This window comes from Diorhabda carinulata, chromosome X (assembly GCF_026250575.1).
Source record: "Diorhabda carinulata isolate Delta chromosome X, icDioCari1.1, whole genome shotgun sequence".
NCBI classification, from domain to species: domain Eukaryota; kingdom Metazoa; phylum Arthropoda; class Insecta; order Coleoptera; family Chrysomelidae; genus Diorhabda; species Diorhabda carinulata.
Genome location: NC_079472.1, coordinates 1422252 through 1445432, shown reverse-complemented (window position 1 = coordinate 1445432; position 23181 = coordinate 1422252). Strand labels below are relative to the sequence as shown.

At 33.4% G+C, this 23181-nt stretch overlaps 3 protein-coding genes across 3 annotated transcripts; 2 read left to right on the top strand and 1 right to left on the bottom strand.

Annotated features, from left to right (window-relative positions):
- Window positions 1-696: 696 nt before the first annotated feature.
- LOC130902716 (general transcription factor IIE subunit 1) lies at window positions 697-3954 on the top strand. The gene has a single exon (XM_057814970.1). It carries the CDS (start codon window positions 757-759, stop codon window positions 1969-1971), a length of 1215 nt encoding a protein of 404 aa, XP_057670953.1. The 5' UTR covers window positions 697-756; the 3' UTR covers window positions 1972-3954.
- Window positions 3955-4233: 279 nt separating this feature from the next.
- Window positions 4234-6297, bottom strand: LOC130902715 (la-related protein 7). The gene is made up of 4 exons (XM_057814969.1): window positions 6050-6297; window positions 5250-5994; window positions 4943-5195; window positions 4234-4571 (listed from the first exon to the last, which is right to left on the bottom strand). Exons 1-4 carry the CDS (start codon window positions 6207-6209, stop codon window positions 4272-4274), a joined length of 1458 nt encoding a protein of 485 aa, XP_057670952.1. The 5' UTR covers window positions 6210-6297; the 3' UTR covers window positions 4234-4271.
- Window positions 6298-7037: 740 nt separating this feature from the next.
- LOC130902714 (uncharacterized) lies at window positions 7038-22971 on the top strand. Its single transcript, XM_057814968.1, has 6 exons — window positions 7038-7422; window positions 7536-7785; window positions 7847-8219; window positions 11919-13149; window positions 20425-20891; window positions 20964-22971. Exons 1-6 carry the CDS (start codon window positions 7158-7160, stop codon window positions 21174-21176), a joined length of 2799 nt encoding a protein of 932 aa, XP_057670951.1. The 5' UTR covers window positions 7038-7157; the 3' UTR covers window positions 21177-22971.
- The last annotated feature ends 210 nt before the right edge of the window (window positions 22972-23181 follow it).

Genomic DNA, 23181 nt, shown 5'->3' with positions numbered 1-23181 from the left:
TTCATTCAAAAATGATACTTGCAATTTTTTTTTTCGATAGAAATTTAACAAATTCATTATATTTTTACCTTATTTCCAATGAAAATTCATAATACAATATAAAATATGAAAAAGTTTTCCATTTCGAGGTTATGGCCATCACGATTCCTTTTTGATGTATTTTGTCAGTTTTGATTGTGCTTCTAATTAAATTTTATGAATAATTATTTATTTTTAAACTTGTAGTGTTACTTAGCAACGTTTTCAAACATTTTCCGTTTATTTAATAATTAAATAAGTTTATTTTTTCTAACTAATCTGATTTATTGATAAACATGTACTGATGATTCTTCTTTTTTTTAGTAGGATCCTGTCCTGTATAACACTGATATTCCATTATAGAATTGTAATTTTTTTAATTTTTTAGACCTTTTATATATGTTTTTTGTTTTGAAATCGTCTTGAGTTTAGGTCTCTTAATTATTAAAAAATCTAATATTATAACAGAAGAGACCTAAAATCAAGACGATTTAAAAACATATAATTGTATCTAGAAGAAATTTTATAAAAAAAATAGAAAAATTATCCGAAAAGGATTTATTCCAATCTAAGAAGATATTATCAACTTTAGGTTAATTAAATTTTATATCATTACGAATTGGTTGATTATAGTGATTGTTCAGTAAAAATGACAAAAAAGAAGAAAATCTTAGCTTAACCTAAAAATTTCAATCGTAAACAGTAATTCGATCAACAATGCATTATGAAAAGTAAATAATGACTGAAGAAAAATTAGTAACCGAAGTCCCTAGTAGCCTCAAACAGCTAGCAAGATTAGTGGTAAGAGGTTTTTATTCAATAGAAGATGCTTTGATCATCGATATGTTAGTAAGAAATCCTTGCATGAAGGAAGATGATATATGCGAACTTTTAAAATTTGAAAGAAAGATGTTGAGAGCTCGAATAGCCACGTTAAAAAACGATAAATTCATTCAAGTTAGGTTAAGAATGGAAACGGGATTAGACGGAAAAGCTCAAAAAGTTAATTATTATTTTATTAACTACAAAACATTTGTGAACGTTGTTAAATATAAATTAGATTTAATGAGAAAAAGATTAGAGACTGAGGAAAGGGATGCAACTAGTAGGGCTAGTTTTAAATGTCCAAAATGTCTTAAAACATTCACAGATTTAGAAGCAGATCAGTTATTTGATTTCACGACGGGCGAATTTCATTGTACTTATTGTAGAGAAGTTGTTGAAGAAGATTCTTCCGCGTTACCGAAAAAAGACTCCAGGCTACTATTAGCTAAATTTAACGAACAACTCGAACCACTTTATATTTTATTACGTGAAGTAGAAGGCATCAAATTAGCACCCGAAATACTAGAACCAGAACCTGTGGATATAAGCACCATTCGAGGATTAGATAAAAAATCGAACGCTCCCTTACCCGGACAAGAATGGTCTGGAGAAGCGACGAGACGAGGAGGATTCGCAGTGGAGGAAACTAGAGTGGATATTACCATTGGAGAGGAAAGTAATTCTAATGTTAACAGAAAGGAACAACCTATTTGGATGACAGAATCCACTGTTATTTCGAATATGGATTCACAGGAGTCCAGTAACACCGAAGGAATTAACGATATCGCCGATGCGGCTACTACAAACAATAAAAACGACGATATCATGTCGGTTCTTTTAGCACACGAAAAACGACACACTAATACAACAACGAATGCTATTAAGGGTATTAATAATGATTCCGAATCCAGTTCTGACGAAATGAATGATGTTAACGATCAGTTACAAGACGTAGAAACGATGGATTCGGAAGATGAGGACACCGACGATGTTCCTAGCGTTACAGTGGGTAATAAAAGATACTCTATCACAGATATTAATGATACTATCATTGCCGAGATGACTCAAGCGGAAAAAGAGATTTATGTGCAGGTTTTCCAAGACTATTATTCACATATGAATATTTAGGAAGTTTTTTTGTGTATCGATATCGGTAATTTTATTATACAGGGTGTACAGAAACTTTCTAATGCAAATAATAGATGTATTAATGATACATCAATTATTTACACTTTTTAGTCCTTTAGTCCTTCCATAAGTGATTTATATGCTGGAAATTAGTGTTGGTGTGGTAAACAGTGATTTTTGTTCAACCAAATCCACTTTTTTCGGTGATTTGAATAGTTATAGTTGTCACCATTTTGTTTATAATCAAAAAATCAACCAACTTCAATGAATTTTTTTCTAATTTGTGTTTTAACACCGGTTTTATAATCAAAAATATGGAAAATATCTCACTTATACGTTTATTGATAATTTTGTTATACAGGGTGTGCACAAAATTTCGAGTGCATATACTAGATATAATATTAAAGACTGCATCAATTATTTACACTTTTTGGTCATTATTTCCTTCCATAGGTGAATTATATTGCAGGAAATTAGTGTTGGTGTGGTAAACAGCAATTTTTTTAACCTTACTTACGTGTATCTTGAAGTTTTTTCAATAATTTTATACTGGTCATCTTGTTTTTATTTTGGTTCTAACCAAAAAAACTCTGTAAATAGCGTCATCTTCAAAGAACTACAGTTGTCTTTTACAGTATCTTTCAGATAAAAATATAAAAAAAATTGAATCTAGTAATTTATTGTGTACGTATGGCATTCTTGGACACCCTGTATACACACAATTCATTTGTAGTTTCCAGTATTTCTTCTTACTGGTATCAGTGCCTTCATAATTTCAAATACTTTCTACAATTTTTCAATTCTTCCTTTTATTTGGTATCATATTAAAGTTCTTTTATTTTGGAATAAAAAAATAGGCTGTGACTATTTGCACTTATACTGTTCTACATAACCTAATTTTTCAATAATTACCACGGATTTTTCTATTACTCCATTCGTGTCCCGTGTTTTCACGGGAACGTGCGAATAGCCACGACCTAAAAGCTATTCATAAGTATCAACTCATGAATCGTACATGTTTTTTTCCTATTATTAGTTAGTTAATAGTTTTTGCAAATTAAATTTTGTGATAATTTCTTAAGTTAATAAATATTAATTTGTGTACGTTTTTTATTTAAATTAAATACGAAGGTTATTTATAAAATAGCAAAAATCTTAGCCTGCACTTAGTAGGCAATTAGCTAGGTAAAGACATTAAACAGCCATGTCACGAAATATCAATTAGCTGGAAAGTAACGCAACGTTGCCCCTTTTATGTTATCAAATTATCATAAGTCGTACGAGCTTTCTATTTAATTCATAAATAGGATTTGTTTATTGTATTTGTATTATATTTATTCATTTTAGTCTTTATTAAGCTAAATTCATTATGCAAACCTTATTAAAAGAATTTTACAACGTGCTCAGTTATGGCTATTATTTTGACGTAGTAGTCTATTTGATATACGAGATGAGTTGGATTTCGAACTGTATTTTGTTTATCAAATATGGTATATATAATTTCTAGATTACTTTTTCTCTCGTGATACAATTAAAAATAAACAACACGAATCACAAAGCTCTGTTTTGGATAAAAATTTATTATTTTTCTGACAATAAGTGAAACACCACGCCATTGTAGTATCTATGGCAACATTGCTAGCATAATCCAATGTCAAAATGTACTAACTAGGTAGCTAGCGAATGGTATTGTTTTTTGGTACATTCATTCATTTCATACGAAATTAATTTGTTTCTAGATAAGTAGAATCGATATTATTTAACAAATTGCGTTTTTGTTATAAGTTAATGAAAAATTTATTTTAATTATAAACGAAGTTAAATATTAGTTTTAGATTATACCTAACCTAACTATAAGATCTAGCCTTGGCCTATACTTAGTAGACAACTAGCTAGGTAGGTAGTGAATTATACTTTATTTAAATTGGTGTTGAAACGAACGTATTTCTACGGGGAGGGTATTCAAAAGTATTTTTTTTTTCATTCATACTATATATTTTATTTTTAGATAAATATAATCGATATTATTTCGTAAATTATGTTTAAATTCACTGTTTTTGTAAATTGAATTTTTAGATCAATAAAAAATTAATTTGTGTAAGTTTTGAATTTCAATTATATACGAGGGTTATCGAAAACATTCATAAGGCAACCGGTTCCATCGTACTCTGTATACAGTGTAGTGTTATTTTCACTTTTTGTTTATCATTGGTATACGAGGGCTGTACAAGATTTAGGGAAAGGGTGTAATAAACTACAATATGCATAAAAAAATTAATTTATTAACTTATATAACAATTTTACTCGCCATCATCGAATTTTATATGAGTGGCCATCAATTTTTCAGCTTTTTTCAATAGCTTATCCCTTCCTCTTTGTTTTTTGACGTTTTTTAAATACTTGACGTTTCTGTCGTTATTAATTTTTTCCCAATAAGCTCGTTCGTCGTCACCTTCTAAAACGGTTTTTTCCCCAAAGAAATCTTTCGTACAAAATTCTTTTGCGCTCTCATCATTCGAAAATCTTATAAAAATCTCGTTTCCTGTCGGTAGAGGAACGTCGACGTACTTAATATCCGAAGATGAAGCTTTTACTTCAGTCTGAAAATATTTAAAATTTCAGCATGCCTTTGGTTTACCTACTTTTTAGATTACGTGGTTAAGTAATCAGTACAAACAATGGCCAAATTTATTCAGGACAGAAGATTTTGATTGTTTCCTGTTTTTATACACATAAAATGGCGAACGATTCCTGCATTTAACTGACAGTTCCCGTGTTTAGTACATTCCTGCGTTTATTGCAAAAAAATAGGTATGTTTGGGTATTTAGAACAAAATATTATCAAAAATTTTCATCTTAGACATGTTTTAGAAACAAATAAATAATATTTAATCATATTGAAGTAGAAATATCAAAGTTACCAACACTTTCAAATTTTTTTTCAAAATAAAACGAATCTAGTAGGACTTACCTTGATTTTTTTGGTATCCACAACAGTTTCCGGCAATTTCACTTTAACTATAACTCCTTTTACGAATTCCACCTTTGTGGTTTCGTCATTCTTAATGTTTTCTTGTGAATTATCGGTATTTTCGCTGTAATTCTTCTTCGGTCCATCAAAATTCCTTTGGTTGTATTTCTGTTTGTGCAAATATTGTTTGAACTCCCTCATCTGCTTTTTCTGCAGATCCAAATAACGATTTCGCATTTTTTTCCATTCGGGTCTAAAAAAAATCTGTAAAACAATATTTCAGGAATATATGTTGTAGTTTACTCACTTTAATAACACCTGAAGCCCCAATTCTCTGATTACAATCTTCTTTTTATCTTTTTTATGTTTTTTCTTCTTTTTGTTATCGGTATCTAAAGTTTCTGCGTTTTCCACTGAATTTTTTCTTTCCAGGTGATCGGCGTCTATATTTTCCGCGTTTTCCACAGCGCTTTTCGTTTTCTGCTGATCTGTATCTAATTTGATTTTTTTATTCACGATTTCCGGTTCATCTTCCAAATTTCTCTTTAAATTCGTGTTCGGTTCCTTAGTTTCTTCATTATTTGGTTTTTCTTCGTATTTTTTCGTCAATTGGTTTTCGCTGGTTTTTTCTTCGAACGTTCGGATGCTTTTTAACTGTTCTGGGCTTGTTTCTGATGGCATTTTACACCCGATACTTTCGAAATAACCAAGGGCGCTTTTAGCTCCTATTTCGTCTTCGAATTCGACAAACGCGAAACCTTTATTAGTTTTATTATGTTTATATTTCGGTATGGATACATAAACCACTTTACCGAAATCTGAAAAAATGTTTGAGATCCAATCGTGATCGGCATCTGCTGGGATATTTTCAATATACACCGTACATAAATCGACGTTATCCTTGATTTTAATCGGCAGTTTTCTTTTTATTTTTTCCTTATTTTCGGACAGTTCTATTAAATCTGATTTACCAATCGCTTTACGAATATCGTCTATAGTACAATTCAATTTTTTTATTTTATTAAATTTTAGAAATATATTCAAATCAACATCTGAAACAGAAAACAATTATTCGCATTAAAACAGTTATTTTCATTAAATACTTACAAGGATCATCATTAATTAACTGAGACAAAAATCGATCTTTTGCGAGGTTAGAATCGCTGAAATAAAATTCCATTAATTGTAAAATGGATTTATAAAGTAATTTTTTCCTATGTCGGCCTTTTTTGGAAATTTTAGTTACTTCATATTCACTTTCTTCCATAATTTGGATTTAAATTCAAATATACAACCCGTAGATGTATCAAACAAATATTTTAACCATAGAGTTAATATTAAACATAGAGTGTAAATGGAATTATGCTATAGAAAAAGAGAGAAAGAGAACCTCTATAGGGTTTTTCGGTAACTATAACACGGGTTCAGATAGATCATCTATCAGTTGATTGCGGATCCTAAGTCAGAATGAGATTTAGATCACTATCAACAACTATTTAGTAGTAATAAATCATTTGTAGAGTTCAAAGAAACATAGACAAATGAAAAATATCCAACAACTGATTGCCTTTACCAAATGGTCTATCATATGACTACCACCTGATTAATTCGATCATTTTCTGAACAACAATGAACGTGAACAATCAGACAATGATTGGGTTAATTCAATCATAGTTTTTGAAAAATTTTCATATCTCTCTAATTACCGTTGCCGTTTTTTGCAAAATGTCGTCGTCATTGTGATACAATGAAAATAATATAGTCGTATAGTAATATTATTTCTCTTTTTATGCGCAATTTTGAAGTAAGCTTCGGTGACTCTATCTTTAACATTAGTTCTATGATACATAATTTAGACGTTTTCTGTCATTGCAATAGTGTCAAATTATAAAAAACTGTATATATGAATCGATTACATTTGAAATAACAAGAATGTAAACTTAACATAGCAGTAAAGGAAGGTTGTTAAATTGCAATAAATTATATAAAACATTCTAATTTATAAATAAAAGTTTTATTCTTTCTTATTGCGGTGTACTACTCAATTATTAGCTAGGTTTAAAATCATTTTATCTATGATCCATACCTATGAAGTGAGCATGTCACTTTTTGAAGTAAACCGTAAATATACGCTAGGTTATAAAAATATAAATAAAAATTAGAACGATAAAAAAAAACAAAGAAAAAACTCATTTTATTAACTTATAAAAATAAAATGGAAGGTTTAATAGAGGACGCTTCAAACATCCGTAACGTCTTACCGTGGATCGAATCCGAAGAAGAAATTTTATTTTTTCTAAAAAATATTCCTCCAGATAATTTTCATTTAAGAATACCGTTGGCATTAAGTCATTTTTTGAATATTAGAGACCAAAATGAAGAAAATACTGAATTAAATATCGAAAGAGACGCCAGAAATATAGTCGTACTCCTACCCGATACTCCGTATATTCTTATTAAAAACTGTCTTAGGGAATTGGGTAAGTTTTTGTAATTATGTCAATAATTTATCGTTATTTTATAATATCTCTATATAAAATTCTTTTTGTGTTGATTTAGGGTTATTTTTTTTTGATTAGTTTAAATTTATTAGGTAATATTTCTAATCGTAAAGAAGTGGTAGTAAAACAATTTTTAAATAAACGGCCTGAATTAAAAAACGTATTAGCAGAACTAAATATTCATAATTCGAATGAAAAACTTGATGTAAACATAAGAAAACGAAATAATCCAGTAGATCCTGAACATAACGAATTAGATAGTGATATAACTCAAATTAAAATTAGAAAAATCGAGGGTTCTATACAGGAAGTTTCTAACATTGGACAAGCGACTGATATCAGGTAAATTTTATCGTTTTTTCTCGTATTTAACAAGGTTTTTTTCATTATTTTTATTTATTAGAAACATACCGTGTAGTTCGACTACAAGTGATTGTTCAAAAACCAATCCAGTTGTAATGAATAACGAAATATTACCGACTTATAACCTAATAGATAATTTAAGAGAAGTTTCTCATGCTGCGGAAGATACAGTTAAAAAAATATGCACAGAAATGAATGTATCCACTAATGAAAAACCAGATGTAACAGTATTAAACAAAATACTGAACAAAATTTACGACGAATCTATTATAGAAGTCGACGATAACGACAGTAGTACAACTGTCCTTAGCGATTTCAGCGCTATTAATTCCGATACCGAAAGTTTACCAGAAATACCCAAAGATTATAGTACCAAAGATAATAATAGACCGTTAATCAAACCGGCTACATTGGTAAGAATCATTTTACGCTTAACATACATAATTTTATGTGTAATTCCTCGCCAAATTAACAGAATGTAACGAAATTTGATATGAAGATGTCCTCTAAGAAAAATTGCAATTTTTTAACCAATTTAGTTTATTGTGCCTCATCCTGCGCTTCCATTATATACCTTCTCCTGGACACATTGTTAATTCACCTCCCGTCTACCCCGCAAACTGTGGAACCTTCAGGCGTATTCACTCGGCTGACTTTTGTAGTCCACAGTCAATTAGAATTAGTCCTGGTCAAAAGTGAATGCTCCAAAATTGGATGTTATGCTCCAATCCAGAGAACATTTCATCTACTAGTGTTTTGTCAACTCATCCACACTGAAAACAGTGAGAGGGAACGCTTTGTATATTTTATTGGTGGTATCTAGATGCCTTGATGGCCAGATTATGGAGGTGCAAAGTCCTAAGATCCAATATTAGTAACCAAAGTGATCCTTAAGGTTCCAAGAACAATTATTATAGTTAAAAGTGATCCTGTAGACTCCAAGGAGCCAAAACTAGTTCCTAAAATGATACTTTAGGTTCTAAGACCAAATTAAATTATTGAAAGTGATCCTATAGATTCCAAGGACCCAATATTAGTTCCAAAAATGATCCTGTAGGTTCTGTAACAATTATCATTGTTAAAAGTGATCCCAAAAATTCCAAGGACTCAAAATTAGTTCTAAAAACGATGCTGTATGTTCAAAGACCAAATAAACTTATTGAAAGTGATCCTTAGAGACTCCAAGGACTCAAAATCAGTTCCAAAAGTGATTCTGTAAGTTCCAAGGACCCAAAATCAGTTCCAAAAATGATTCTGTAAGTTCCAAGGATACAAGATTAGTTCCAAAAGTGATTCTCTAGGTTCCAAGGACCCAAAATCAGTTCCAAAAATGATTCTGTAGGTTTCAAGGATACAAAATTGGTTCCAAAATTGATCCTGTAGGTTCCAATGACACAAAATTAGTTGCAATAGTGATTCTGTTGCTCCAAGGACACAAAATTAGTTCTAATAGTGATTCTGTTGTTCCAAGGACACAAAATTAGTTCCAATAGTGATTCTGTAGGTTTCAAGGACACAAAATTAGTTCCAATAGTGATTCTGTAGGTTCCAAGGACACAAAATTAGTTGCAATAGTGATTCAGTTGTTCCAAGGACACAAAATTAGTTCTAATAGTGATTCTGTTGTTCCAAGGACACAAAATCAGTTCCAATAGTGATTCTGTAGGTTCCAATGACACAAAATTAGTTCTAATAGTGATTCTGTAGGTTCCAAGGACACAAAATTAGTTGCAATAGTGATTCTGTTGCTCCAAGGACACAAAATTAGTTCTAATAGTGATTCTGTTGTTCCAAGGACACAAAATTAGTTGCAATAGTGATTCTGTTGCTCCAAGGACACAAAATTAGTTCTAATAGTGATTCTGTTGTTCCAAGGACACAAAATTAGTTCCAATAGTGATTCTGTAGGTTTCAAGGACACAAAATTAGTTCCAATAGTGATTCTGTAGGTTCCAAGGACACAAAATTAGTTGCAATAGTGATTCAGTTGTTCCAAGGACACAAAATTAGTTCTAATAGTGATTCTGTTGTTCCAAGGACACAAAATCAGTTCCAATAGTGATTCTGTAGGTTCCAATGACACAAAATTAGTTCTAATAGTGATTCTGTAGGTTCCAAGGACACAAAATTAGTTGCAATAGTGATTCTGTTGCTCCAAGGACACAAAATTAGTTCTAATAGTGATTCTGTTGTTCCAAGGACACAAAATTAGTTGCAATAGTGATTCTGTTGCTCCAAGGACACAAAATTAGTTCTAATAGTGATTCTGTTGTTCCAAGGACACCAAATTAGTTCCAATAGTGATTCTGTAGGTTTCAAGGACACAAAATTAGTTCCAATAGTGATTCTGTAGGTTCCAAGGACACAAAATTAGTTGCAATAGTGATTCAGTTGTTCCAAGGACACAAAATTAGTTCTAATAGTGATTCTGTTGTTCCAAGGACACAAAATCAGTTCCAATAGTGATTCTGTAGGTTCCAATGACACAAAATTAGTTCTAATAGTGATTCTGTAGGTTCCAAGGACACAAAATTAGTTGCAATAGTGATTCTGTTGTTCCAAGGACACAAAATCAGTTCCAATAGTGATTCTGTAGGTTCCAATGACACAAAATTAGTTCTAATAGTGATTCTGTAGGTTCCAAGGACACAAAATTAGTTGCAATAGTGATTCTGTTGTTCCAAGGACACAAAATTAGTTGCAATAGTGATTCTGTTGCTCCAAGGACACAAAATTAGTTCTAATAGTGATTCTGTTGTTCCAAGGACACAAAATTAGTTCCAATAGTGATTCTGTAGGTTTCAAGGACACAAAATTAGTTCCAATAGTGATTCTGTAGGTTCCAAGGACACAAAATTAGTTGCAATAGTGATTCAGTTGTTCCAAGGACACAAAATTAGTTCTAATAGTGATTCTGTTGTTCCAAGGACACAAAATCAGTTCCAATAGTGATTCTGTAGGTTCCAATGACACAAAATTAGTTCTAATAGTGATTCTGTAGGTTCCAAGGACACAAAATTAGTTGTAATAGTGATTCTGTTGTTCCAAGGACACAAAATTAGTTGCAATAGTGATTCAGTTGTTCCAAGGACACAAAATTAGTTCTAATAGTGATTCTGTTGTTCCAAGGACACAAAATCAGTTCCAATAGTGATTCTGTAGGTTCCAATGACACAAAATTAGTTCTAATAGTGATTCTGTAGGTTCCAAGGACACAAAATTAGTTGTAATAGTGATTCTGTTGTTCCAAGGACACAAAATTAGTTGCAATAGTGATTCTGTTGTTCCAAGGACACAAAATTAGTTCTAATAGTGATTCTGTTGTTCCAAGGACACAAAATTAGTTCCAATAGTGATTCTGTAGGTTCCAAGGATCCAAAATCAGTTCCAAAAGTGATCCTGTAGTTTCCAATGACATAAAATTAGTTCCAATAGTGATCCTGTGGTTTCCAAGGATACAAAATTAGTTCTAATAGTGATTCTGTGGATTCCAAGGATACAAAATTAGTTCCAATAGTGATTCTGTAGTTTCCAAGGACCCAATATTAGCTCCAAAAGTGATCCTGTAGATCCTCCGTACACAACTTGACTACCATGGGATGATTCAGGTCAGTTTTACTCCGATTGGAAAGACTCCCACAGTTCCCCGATCCCACATTGCTCTACCAACTTTAGTGACGTTAATATACGTAAGGTATTAAATTTTTTGGAAAAATCGAAATTTTGATTTTTCAAAGACACTTTTTTATAACAAAGTACGTGATGTTGTATATCAAAAGAAAGGGCATTTTGAGTGGAGTAAAAAGACACCACTTCCATCCCTCTAACTCGATCAATTAAAAAGTTATTGTTATTTTGAAATACTTCGATTGAATTTTGGAAAATTTTCGAAAAAAAAAATTGTTATTTTTCTTAATACCAACAAAAACAATCTTCATAACAAAATTTCGAGGGGAATTAACACGTCGACTGCCAAATATAGAATAATTCACCTCCTCGAGGGGATTTTTTTTACGTAATTACCTTTCAAATCGATATATTTAACGATATAACGCGATCGAATAAAATTACCTCGGCAGCGAACGTGTTAAAGTTCCAATTTCACATTACAGGTGTTTAATAGTGAAAATAAACCCTCGCCGTCGACATCGACGCATTCCACCACCCCTTATCAATATAACCGAACCCCAGTACCGGCCATCCCCCAGGAATACCTCGATAGAATCGCTCCTAATAACGAAATTATCAAAAAAAACGACGATGCCGAAATACAAAACGTCCCGATCGACGAAGAAAAAAAAAATTACGACGAAAAATTAGTTTTGCGATTAATAGAAATATTTCCGGACTCGTGTCCCAAATACCTAAGGGAAATATGCGATGGAAAGGAATGGGAGGATCTCGACGATATAGTGACCGTAATATTATCCAAGGAACATCCGAAAAGACCCCAAAGGATACCGAGTCCCGTTAAGGAAGTCGACGTTGAGGAACAGTTGGAAATAGTGAAAGCCCTACTCCCCGACGCGGATCCGACGTACCTGCGATGGAAATGCGAATCGATAGGCAACGACGCCGACGAATTGAACGCGTTCGTAAACGAAGCCAGAGAAAAGAAGAATTACCCCACGATGAAGGAATACCTGAGAAAACAAAAATTCACCGCGCAATCCAAACAATACACGACCGATTTCAAGGCGGACAGTTTCGTCGAGTTGTTTCCCGAACCGGAGAAAACGTTCAGGGATCCGAAGAGGACGGTGTCGGTGGATAATTACGCGGCGTTGTATATTTGCAATTTTTTCCAAACGCGCTACGATCGATTACCGTTGAAGACGATCCGATCGATATTGGCGTCGAACGATTACCGCATCTCGATATCCGACGACGAAATGTCGAGACGCACCGAACGCGGTCCGTTGCTGAAGTCTCGCAGAAAACCGAACGGTCTGAAGGATCCGCCCCAGAATATCGCCGTGCTGCAAGAATTGGCGTATCTGACGCACAAACGGGACGTGGACGATTATATAATGGAGAAGAAGCGGTCGGAGGAACGCGAGAGGGACGCGGCCAAGGAGCGCGGTCTAATGGAAACTTGTCGTTGTTGTTTCGACGACGAAGTTATGCCGAATAATTGTTTCGGTTGTCCGGCTGGATGTACGTTTTGCGGGGATTGTATAAGGAGGAGTTGCGAAGTGGCTTTGGGCGACGGGAAAACGGAATTCAGATGTTTGGATAATTGCCGGGAAGAATTTTCGTTGCAGGTGTTGCAGAAGGTGCTGCCTCCGAAGATGTTTTCGAAATTGGCGCAAAAGAAAAGTTTGGCGGAAGTTAAAGCTGCGGGTGAGTTGTTATTTTCTTTTTTTCGTTTTCGAAATTTGTCGCGTGTTTTTTGGCGACTCCGCAGACCCTATCTTAGTGTCAAAAGTCTTAATTTTAAATTATGTATTTGTACGAAAGGTCATTATGTATATACCTGGGACCAAAATTAATTACAAAATTGACCCAATATTAACTCCAAAAGTTATCCTGTTATCAATCCATTGTTAAAAGTGATCCTGTACACACCAAGGACTCAAAATTAGATCTAAAAACGATGCCGCAGGTTCCAAGACAAAATAAAGTTATTCAAAGTGATCCTGTACATTCCAAGGACCCAATATTAACTCCAAAAGTAATCCTGTAGGTTCCAAGACCGAAAATACTTGTTGAAAGTGATCCTTTGGATTTTAAGGACTCTATATTAGCTCCAAAAGTGATCCAGTAGTTTCCAAGGACTCAAAATCAGTTCAAAAAACGATGCTGCAGGTTACAAGACCCAATATTAACTCCAAAATTGATACTGTAGGTTCCAAGACCGAAAATACTTGTTGAAAGTGATCCTTTGGATTTTAAGGACTCTATATTAGTTCCAAAAGTGATCCTATAGCTCTCAAGGACTCAAAATTAGTTCTAAAAACGATGCTGCAGGTTACAAGACCCAATATTACCTCCAAAAAAATTGATACTGTAGGTTCCAAGACCGAAAATACTAGTTGAAAGTGATCCTGGGAATTCCAAGGACTCTATATTAGTTCCAAAAGTGATCCTATAGCTCTCAAGGACTCAAAATTAGTTCTAAAAACGATGCTGCAGGTTACAAGACCCAATATTACCTCCAAAATTGTAACTGTAGGTTCCAAGACCGAAAATACTAGTTGAAAGTGATCCTGGGAATTCCAAGGACTCTATATTAGTTCCAAAAGTGATCCTATAGCTCTCAAGGACTCAAAATTAGTTCTAAAAACGATGCTGCAGGTTACAAGACCCAATATTACCTCCAAAATTGATACTGTAGGTTCCAAGACCAAAAATACTAGTTGAAAGTGATCATGGGAATTCCAAGGACTCTATATTAGTTCCAAAAGTGATCCTATAGCTTCCAAGGACTCAAAAATTAGTTCTAAAAACGATGCTGCAGGTTACAAGACCCAATATTAGCTCCAAAAAAATTGATACTGTAGGTTCCAAGACCGAAAATACTAGTTGAAAGTGATCCTGGGAATTCCAAGGACTCTATATTAGTTCCAAAAGTGATCCTATAGCTCTCGAGGACTCAAAATTAGTTCTAAAAACGATGCTGCAGGTTACAAGACCCAATATTAGCTCCAAAATTGATACTATAGGTTCCAAGACCGAAAATACTAGTTGAAAGTGATCCTGAGAATTCCAAGGACTCTATATTAGTTCCAAAAGTGATCCTATAGCTCTCAAGGACTCAAAATTAGTTCTAAAAACGATGCTGCAGGTTACAAGACCCAATATTACCTCCAAAATTGTAACTGTAGGTTCCAAGACCGAAAATACTAGTTGAAAGTGATCCTGGGAATTCCAAGGACTCTATATTAGTTCCAAAAGTGATCCTATAGCTCTCAAGGACTCAAAATTAGTTCTAAAAACGATGCTGCAGGTTACAAGACCCAATATTACCTCCAAAATTGATACTGTAGGTTCCAAGACCAAAAATACTAGTTGAAAGTGATCATGGGAATTCCAAGGACTCTATATTAGTTCCAAAAGTGATCCTATAGCTTCCAAGGACTCAAAAATTAGTTCTAAAAACGATGCTGCAGGTTACAAGACCCAATATTAGCTCCAAAAAAATTGATACTGTAGGTTCCAAGACCGAAAATACTAGTTGAAAGTGATCCTGGGAATTCCAAGGACTCTATATTAGTTCCAAAAGTGATCCTATAGCTCTCGAGGACTCAAAATTAGTTCTAAAAACGATGCTGCAGGTTACAAGACCCAATATTACCTCCAAAATTGATACTGTAGGTTCCAAGACAGAAAATACTAGTTGAAAGTGATCCTGGGAATTCCAAGGACTCTATATTAGTTCCAAAAGTGATCCTATAGCTTCCAAGGACTCAAAAATTAGTTCTAAAAACGATGCTGCAGGTTACAAGACCCAATATTACCTCCAAAATTGATACTGTAGGTTCCAAGACCGAAAATACTAGTTGAAAGTGATCCTGGGAATTCCAAGGACTCTATATTAGTTCCAAAAGTGATCCTATAGCTTCCAAAGACTCAAAAATTAGTTCTAAAAACGATGCTGCAGGTTACAAGACCCAATATTAGCTCCAAAATTGATACTGTAGGTTCCAAGACCGAAAATACTTGTTGAAAGTGAACCTGGGAATTCCAAGGACTCTATATTAGTTCCAAAAGTGATCCTATAGCTTCCAAGGACTCAAAAATTAGTTCTAAAAACGATGCTGCAGGTTACAAGACCCAATATTAGCTCCAAAATTGATACTGTAGGTTCCAAGACCGAAAATACTTGTTGAAAGTGAACCTGGGAATTCCAAGGACTCTATATTAGTTCCAAAAGTGATCCTATAGCTTCCAAGGACTCAAAAATTAGTTCTAAAAACGATACTGCAGGTTACAAGACCCAATATTAGCTCCAAAATTGATACTGTAGGTTCCAAGACCGAAAATACTAGTTGAAAGTGATCCTGGGAATTCCAAGGACTCTATATTAGTTCCAAAAGTGATCCAGTAGTTTCCAAGGACTCAAAATTAGTTCTAAAAACGATGCTGCGGGTTACAAGACCCAATATTAGCTCCAAAATTGATACTGTAGGCTCCAAGACCGAAAATACTAGTTGAAAGTGATCTTGGGAATTCCAAGGACTCTATATTAGTTCCAAAAGTGATCCTATAGCTCTCAAGGACTCAAAATTAGTTCTAAAAACGATGCTGCAGGTTACAAGACCCAATATTAGCTCCAAAATTGATACTGTAGGTTCCAAGACCGAAAATACTAGTTGAAAGTGATCCTGGAAATTCCAAGGACTCTATATTAGTTCCAAAAGTGATCCTATAGCTTCCAAGGACTCAAAAATTAGTTCTAAAAACGATGCTGCAGGTTACAAGACCCAATATTAGCTCCAAAATTGATACTGTAGGTTCCAAGACCGAAAATACTAGTTGAAAGTGATCCTGGGAATTCCAAGGACTCTATATTAGTTCCAAAAGTGATCCTATAGCTTCCAAGGACTCAAAAATTAGTTCTAAAAACGATGCTGCAGGTTACAAGACCCAATATTAGCTCCAAAATTGATACTGTAGGCTCCAAGACCGAAAATACTAGTTGAAAGTGATCCTGGGAATTCCAAGGACTCTATATTAGTTCCAAAAGTGATCCAGTAGTTTCCAAGGACTCAAAATTAGTTCTAAAAACGATGCTGCGGGTTACAAGACCCAATATTAGCTCCAAAATTGATACTGTAGGCTCCAAGACCGAAAATACTAGTTGAAAGTGATCTTGGGAATTCCAAGGACTCTATATTAGTTCCAAAAGTGATCCTATAGCTCTCAAGGACTCAAAATTAGTTCTAAAAACGATGCTGCAGGTTACAAGACCCAATATTAGCTCCAAAATTGATACTGTAGGTTCCAAGACCGAAAATACTAGTTGAAAGTGATCCTGGAAATTCCAAGGACTCTATATTAGTTCCAAAAGTGATCCTATAGCTTCCAAGGACTCAAAAATTAGTTCTAAAAACGATGCTGCAGGTTACAAGACCCAATATTAGCTCCAAAATTGATACTGTAGGTTCCAAGACCGAAAATACTAGTTGAAAGTGATCCTGGGAATTCCAAGGACTCTATATTAGTTCCAAAAGTGATCCTATAGCTTCCAAGGACTCAAAAATTAGTTCTAAAAACGATGCTGCAGGTTACAAGACCCAATATTAGCTCCAAAATTGATACTGTAGGCTCCAAGACCGAAAATACTAGTTGAAAGTGATCTTGGGAATTCCAAGGACTCTATATTAGTTCCAAAAGTGATCCTATAGCTCTCAAGGACTCAAAATTAGTTCTAAAAACGATGCTGCAGGTTACAAGACCCAATATTAGCTCCAAAATTGATACTGTAGGTTCCAAGACCGAAAATACTTGTTGAAAGTGAACCTGGGAATTCCAAGGACTCTATATTAGTTCCAAAAGTGATCCTATAGCTTCCAAGGACTCAAAAATTAGTTCTAAAAACGATACTGCAGGTTACAAGACCCAATATTAGCTCCAAAATTGATACTATAGGTTCTAAGACCGAAAATACTAGTTGAAAGTGATCCTGGGAATTCCAAGGACTCTATATTAGTTCCAAAAGTGATCCAGTAGTTTCCAAGGACTCAAAATTAGTTCTAAAAACGATGCTGCAGGTTACAAGACCCAATATTAGCTCCAAAATTGATACTGTAGGCTCCAAGACCGAAAATACTAGTTGAAAGTGATCTTGGGAATTCCAAGGACTCTATATTAGTTCCAAAAGTGATCCAGTAGTTTCCAAGGACTCAAAATTAGTTCTAAAAACGATGCTGCAGGTTACAAGACCCAATATTAGCTCCAAAATTGATACTGTAGGTTCCAAGACCGAAAATACTAGTTGAAAGTGATCCTGGAAATTCCAAGGACTCTATATTAGTTCCAAAAGTGATCCTATAGCTTCCAAGGACTCAAAAATTAGTTCTAAAAACGATGCTGCAGGTTACAAGACCCAATATTAGCTCCAAAATTGATACTGTAGGTTTCAAGACCGAAAATACTAGTTGAAAGTGATCCTGGGAATTCCAAGGACTCTATATTAGTTCCAAAAGTGATCCTATAGCTCTCAAGGACTCAAAATTAGTTCTAAAAACGATGCTGCAGGTTACAAGACCCAATATTAGCTCCAAAATTGATACTGTAGGTTTCAAGACCGAAAATACTAGTTGAAAGTGATCCTGGGAATTCCAAGGACTCTATATTAGTTCCAAAAGTGATCCTATAGCTCTCAAGGACTCAAAATTAGTTCTAAAAACGATGCTGCAGGTTACAAGACCCAATATTAGCTCCAAAATTGATACTGTAGGTTCCAAGACCGAAAATACTAGTTGAAAGTGATCCTGGGAATTCCAAGGACTCTATATTAGTACCAAAAGTGATCCAGTAGTTTCCAATACCAAAAATAATTGTTAAAAGTGATCTTGTAGACTCAATACGGATTTCAAAAGTAATCCTGTAGATTCAGAGGACCTAATATTAGTTCTAAAGGTGATCCTGTAGATTATAAAATTAAATATTACAGTTGAAAAAGATCCTGTAAACTCCAAGGACTCAATATGGATTTCAAAAATGATCCTGTAGATTCCGAGGATCCAATATTAGTTTCTGAGCTGATCCTGTTGGTTCCAAGACCAAATATTATTATTGAAATTGATCCTTAAAGACTCCAATGACTTACTTTTAGTTTAAAAGTGATCCCATAGATTCTAAAATCAGATATTAGTATGAAAATTAACCCGTGGGTTTCTAAATATCTTAAATTGAGTTAGTTTTGCAAAATTTGTAGTGGAACTTTACAAAAAATTAAAAAAAAAAATATCTACGCCACTGATTCGATCGATTTCTTATTGAAAATCGCGTCGAAAACGATTAAATTCCACCAAAAATTAGTTTTTTTTTCAATTTTGGTCCCTGGTTATTAATTTTTGTCTATATTATGTAACAAATACTTTTATTTCCTACAGGGTTTTTCATTTATTTCCGTTGTCTTTTCGATTGACCTACTTTCATATTTTGACTGTTATTTAATGCTAAAGGTTATAAAGGGTCTTCCAAAACATTGTGTAACATTAAATGGTTATACATGGTCTTCCAAAACATTGTGTAACATTAAATTGTTATACAGGGCGTTCCAAAACATTGTGTAACATTAAATTGTTATACAGGGCGTTCCAAAACATTGTGTAACATTAAATAGTTATACAGGGCGCTCCAAAACATTGTGTAACATTAAATAGTTATACAGGGCGTTCCAAAACATTGTGTAACATTAAATGGTTATACAGGGCGTTCCAAAACATTGTGTAACATTAAATGGTTATACAGGGCGTTCCAAAACATTGTGTAACATTAAATTGTTATACAGGGCGTTCCAAAACATTGTGTAACATTAAATAGTTATACAGGGCGTTCCAAAACATTGTGTAACATTAAATAGTTATACAGGGCGTTCCAAAACATTGTGTAACATTAAATGGTTATACAGGGCGTTCCAAAACATTGTGTAACATTAAATTGTTATACAGGGCGTTCCAAAACATTGTGTAACATTAAATTGTTATACAGGGCGTTCCAAAACATTGTGTAACATTAAATAGTTATACAGGGCGTTCCAAAACATTGTGTAACATTAAATAGTTATACAGGGCGTTCCAAAACATTGTGTAACATTAAATTGTTATACAGGGCGTTCCAAAACATTGTGTAACATTAAATGGTTATACAGGGCGTTCCAAAACATTGTGTAACATTAAATAGTTATACAGGGTCTTCCAAAACATTGTGTAACATTAAATGGTTATACAGGGCGTTCCAAAACATTGTGTAACATTAAATTGTTATACAGGGCGTTCCAAAACATTGTGTAACATTAAATAGTTATACAGGGCGTTCCAAAACATTGTGTAACATTAAATTGTTATACAGGGCGTTCCAAAACATTGTGTAACATTAAATAGTTATACAGGGCGTTCCAAAACATTGTGTAACATTAAATTGTTATACAGGGCGTTCCAAAACATTGTGTAACATTAAATAGTTATACAGGGCGTTCCAAAACATTGTGTAACATTAAATTGTTATACAGGGCGTTCCAAAACATTGTGTAACATTAAATAGTTATACAGGGCGTTCCAAAACATTGTGTAACATTAAATTGTTATACAGGGCGTTCCAAAACATTGTGTAACATTAAATTGTTATACAGGGCGTTCCAAAACATTGTGTAACATTAAATTGTTATACAGGGCGTTCCAAAACATTGTGTAACATTAAATAGTTATACAGGGCGTTCCAAAACATTGTGTAACATTAAATTGTTATACAGGGCGTTCCAAAACATTGTGTAACATTAAATAGTTATACAGGGCGTTCCAAAACATTGTGTAACATTAAATTGTTATACAGGGCGTTCCAAAACATTGTGTAACATTAAATAGTTATACAGGGCGTTCCAAAACATTGAGTAACATTACGTGTTATACCGAGTGGTTAAAAAAAAACTATTTTTATCCGATACAGGTATAGAAGAATTGGAATTTTGTCCTTTTTGCGATTTCGCGAGCATTCCCGTAGAAAACGACAAAATATTCCGTTGCCTTAATCCGGATTGTATGAAAGAATCGTGTAGATTATGTAAAGAAGAAAATCACGTGCCGTACAAATGCGACGAATTAGAAAAGGACGAAGACGTTAGAGCTCGCATTTTCGTCGAAAATCAAATGACCGAAGCCCTATTGTGCAAATGTTACAAGTGCGGTACCAGTTTTTTCAAAGAAGAAGGTTGCAATAAGATGACGTGTACGTGCGGCGCGAATATGTGTTACGTTTGCAAACAACCGGTTAAAGATTACAAACATTTCAACGGTATAGGCGGTACCGAGTTCCATTTGTGCCCTTTGTACAGCGATACCAACGAGATAAATAAGAGGAACGTCTCCCTGGCCGCCGAACAAGCCAAATCCAAAATAGATCCCGCTAAATTGAAGGTAAATTATTTTATTTTTCGTACGTACCTCGTATGTTATTTTTTATTTTTTTTTTGGTAATTTCACGTAAAGGTCGATCCCACTTTGGACTTGACGGAGCATTACGAAAGAAGGAAAAAGGAGTTGCCAGTGGAGCCCTATCTCGAGCTGCTGAATCAACAGAGGAACGACGTTCAAAGGGCCAGGATGCAGTTGCATTATCTTCAAGGGCAGAGGGGGGGTCGTAGGCGTCAACAACATTTCCATCATCATCATCACCATCACCATCATCATCAACATCCTTAATTTTTATTTTTTTAATTTTCGTGTACAGATTGTTTGATATTTGTATTAACGTACTTTGAATGATTGGGGATGATGTGTTTCTAATTATTTTGGGGTTTCGGAAAATGTTTTATAACGGATATATTGTGTTTGGTATGTTTTGTTGTATCGATTTTTTCAATTTGGTTGTTTGAAAATTTTCGTCAAAATTTGATTCAATTCCACCAAAAATCATTTTTTTAAGAATCTTGATACGCCACTGGTTTTTATTTGTGTTTAAAACGGTTCGTTATAAATTTTCTGTGAAAATTGAATGGATTTTTCAAAATTTGTTACTAAACAATTCGAAAAGTTCGTTAAAAAAGTGTCTACGCCACTGATTCGATCGATTTCTAATTGAAAATTTTCGTCAAAATTTGGTTCATTTCCACTAAAAATCATTTTTTTAAGAATCTTGATACGCCACTGGTTTTTATTTGTGTTTAAAACAGTTCGTTATAAATTTTTTGTAAAAATTGAGTGGATTTTTCAAAATTTGTTACTAAACAATTCGAAAAGTTCGTTAAAAAAGTGTCTACGCCACTAGTTTGATCGATTTCTAATTGAAAATTTTCGTCAAAATTTGGTTCATTTCCACTAAAAATCATTTTTTTAAGAATCTTGATACGCCACTGGTTTTTATTTGTGTTTAAAACGGTTCGTTATAAATTTTCTGTGAAAATTGAGTGGATTTTTCAAAATTTGTTACTAAACAATTCGAAAAGTTCGTTAAAAAAGTGTCTACGCCACTAGTTTGATCGATTTCTAATTGAAAATTTTCGTCAAAATTTGGTTCATTTCCACTAAAAATCATTTTTTTAAGAATCTTGATACGCCACTGGTTTTTATTTGTGTTTAAAACGGTTCGTTATAAATTTTCTGTGAAAATTGAATGGATTTTTCAAAATTTGTAACTAAACAATTCGAAAAGTTCGTTAAAAAAGTGTCTACGCCACTGATTCGATCGATTTCTAATTGAAAATTTTCGTCAAAATTTGGTTCATTTCCACTAAAAATCATTTTTTTAAGAATCTTGATACGCCACTGGTTTTTATTTGTGTTTAAAACAGTTCGTTATAAATTTTTTGTAAAAATTGAGTGGATTTTTCAAAATTTGTTACTAAACAATTCGAAAAGTTCGTTAAAAAAGTGTCTACGCCACTAGTTTGATCGATTTCTAATTGAAAATTTTCGTCAAAATTTGGTTCATTTCCACTAAAAATCATTTTTTTAAGAATCTTGATACGCCACTGGTTTTTATTTGTGTTTAAAACAGTTCGTTATAAATTTTTTGTAAAAATTGAGTGGATTTTTCAAAATTTGTAACTAAACAATTCGAAAAGTTCGTTAAAAAAGTGTCTACGCCACTGATTCGATCGATTTCTAATTGAAAATTTTCGTCAAAATTTGGTTCAATTCCACCAAAAATAATTTTCTTAAGAAACTTGATACGCCACTGGTTTTTATTTGTGTTTAAAACGGTTCATTACGAAAGTTTTGTGAAAATTGAATGGATTTTTCAAAATTTGTAACAAACATTCCAAAAAGTTCGTTAAAAAGTCTCTACGCCACTGGTTTGATCGATTTCTAATTGAAAATTTTCGTCAAAATTTGGTTCATTTCCATCAAAAATCATTTTTTTAAGAATCTTGACACGCCACTGGTTTTGTGAAAATTGAATTGATCATGAAAATTTTGTCTGCTCAACTTGTTAATTAAGTTTGCAAATAATTTGTTTCTACAAAAGTTACATTCCACCAATAAATTGTTTGTGCTACCAGTTTTCCTTAATCTAATCAAAAAGTATCAAATATTTTGAAAAAAATATATTTCATAAAAAAACTTCTTTATCATGTTTTTCCTTAGTTAATACAATTTGTTCATCAAAAAATTTACCGTATACATTTTTATAATCTGACGTAAAGTAAAAAATAATTTTATGCGTCACGAACCGTACGTGTCAAACTACCCTAACTGTTCACTTACA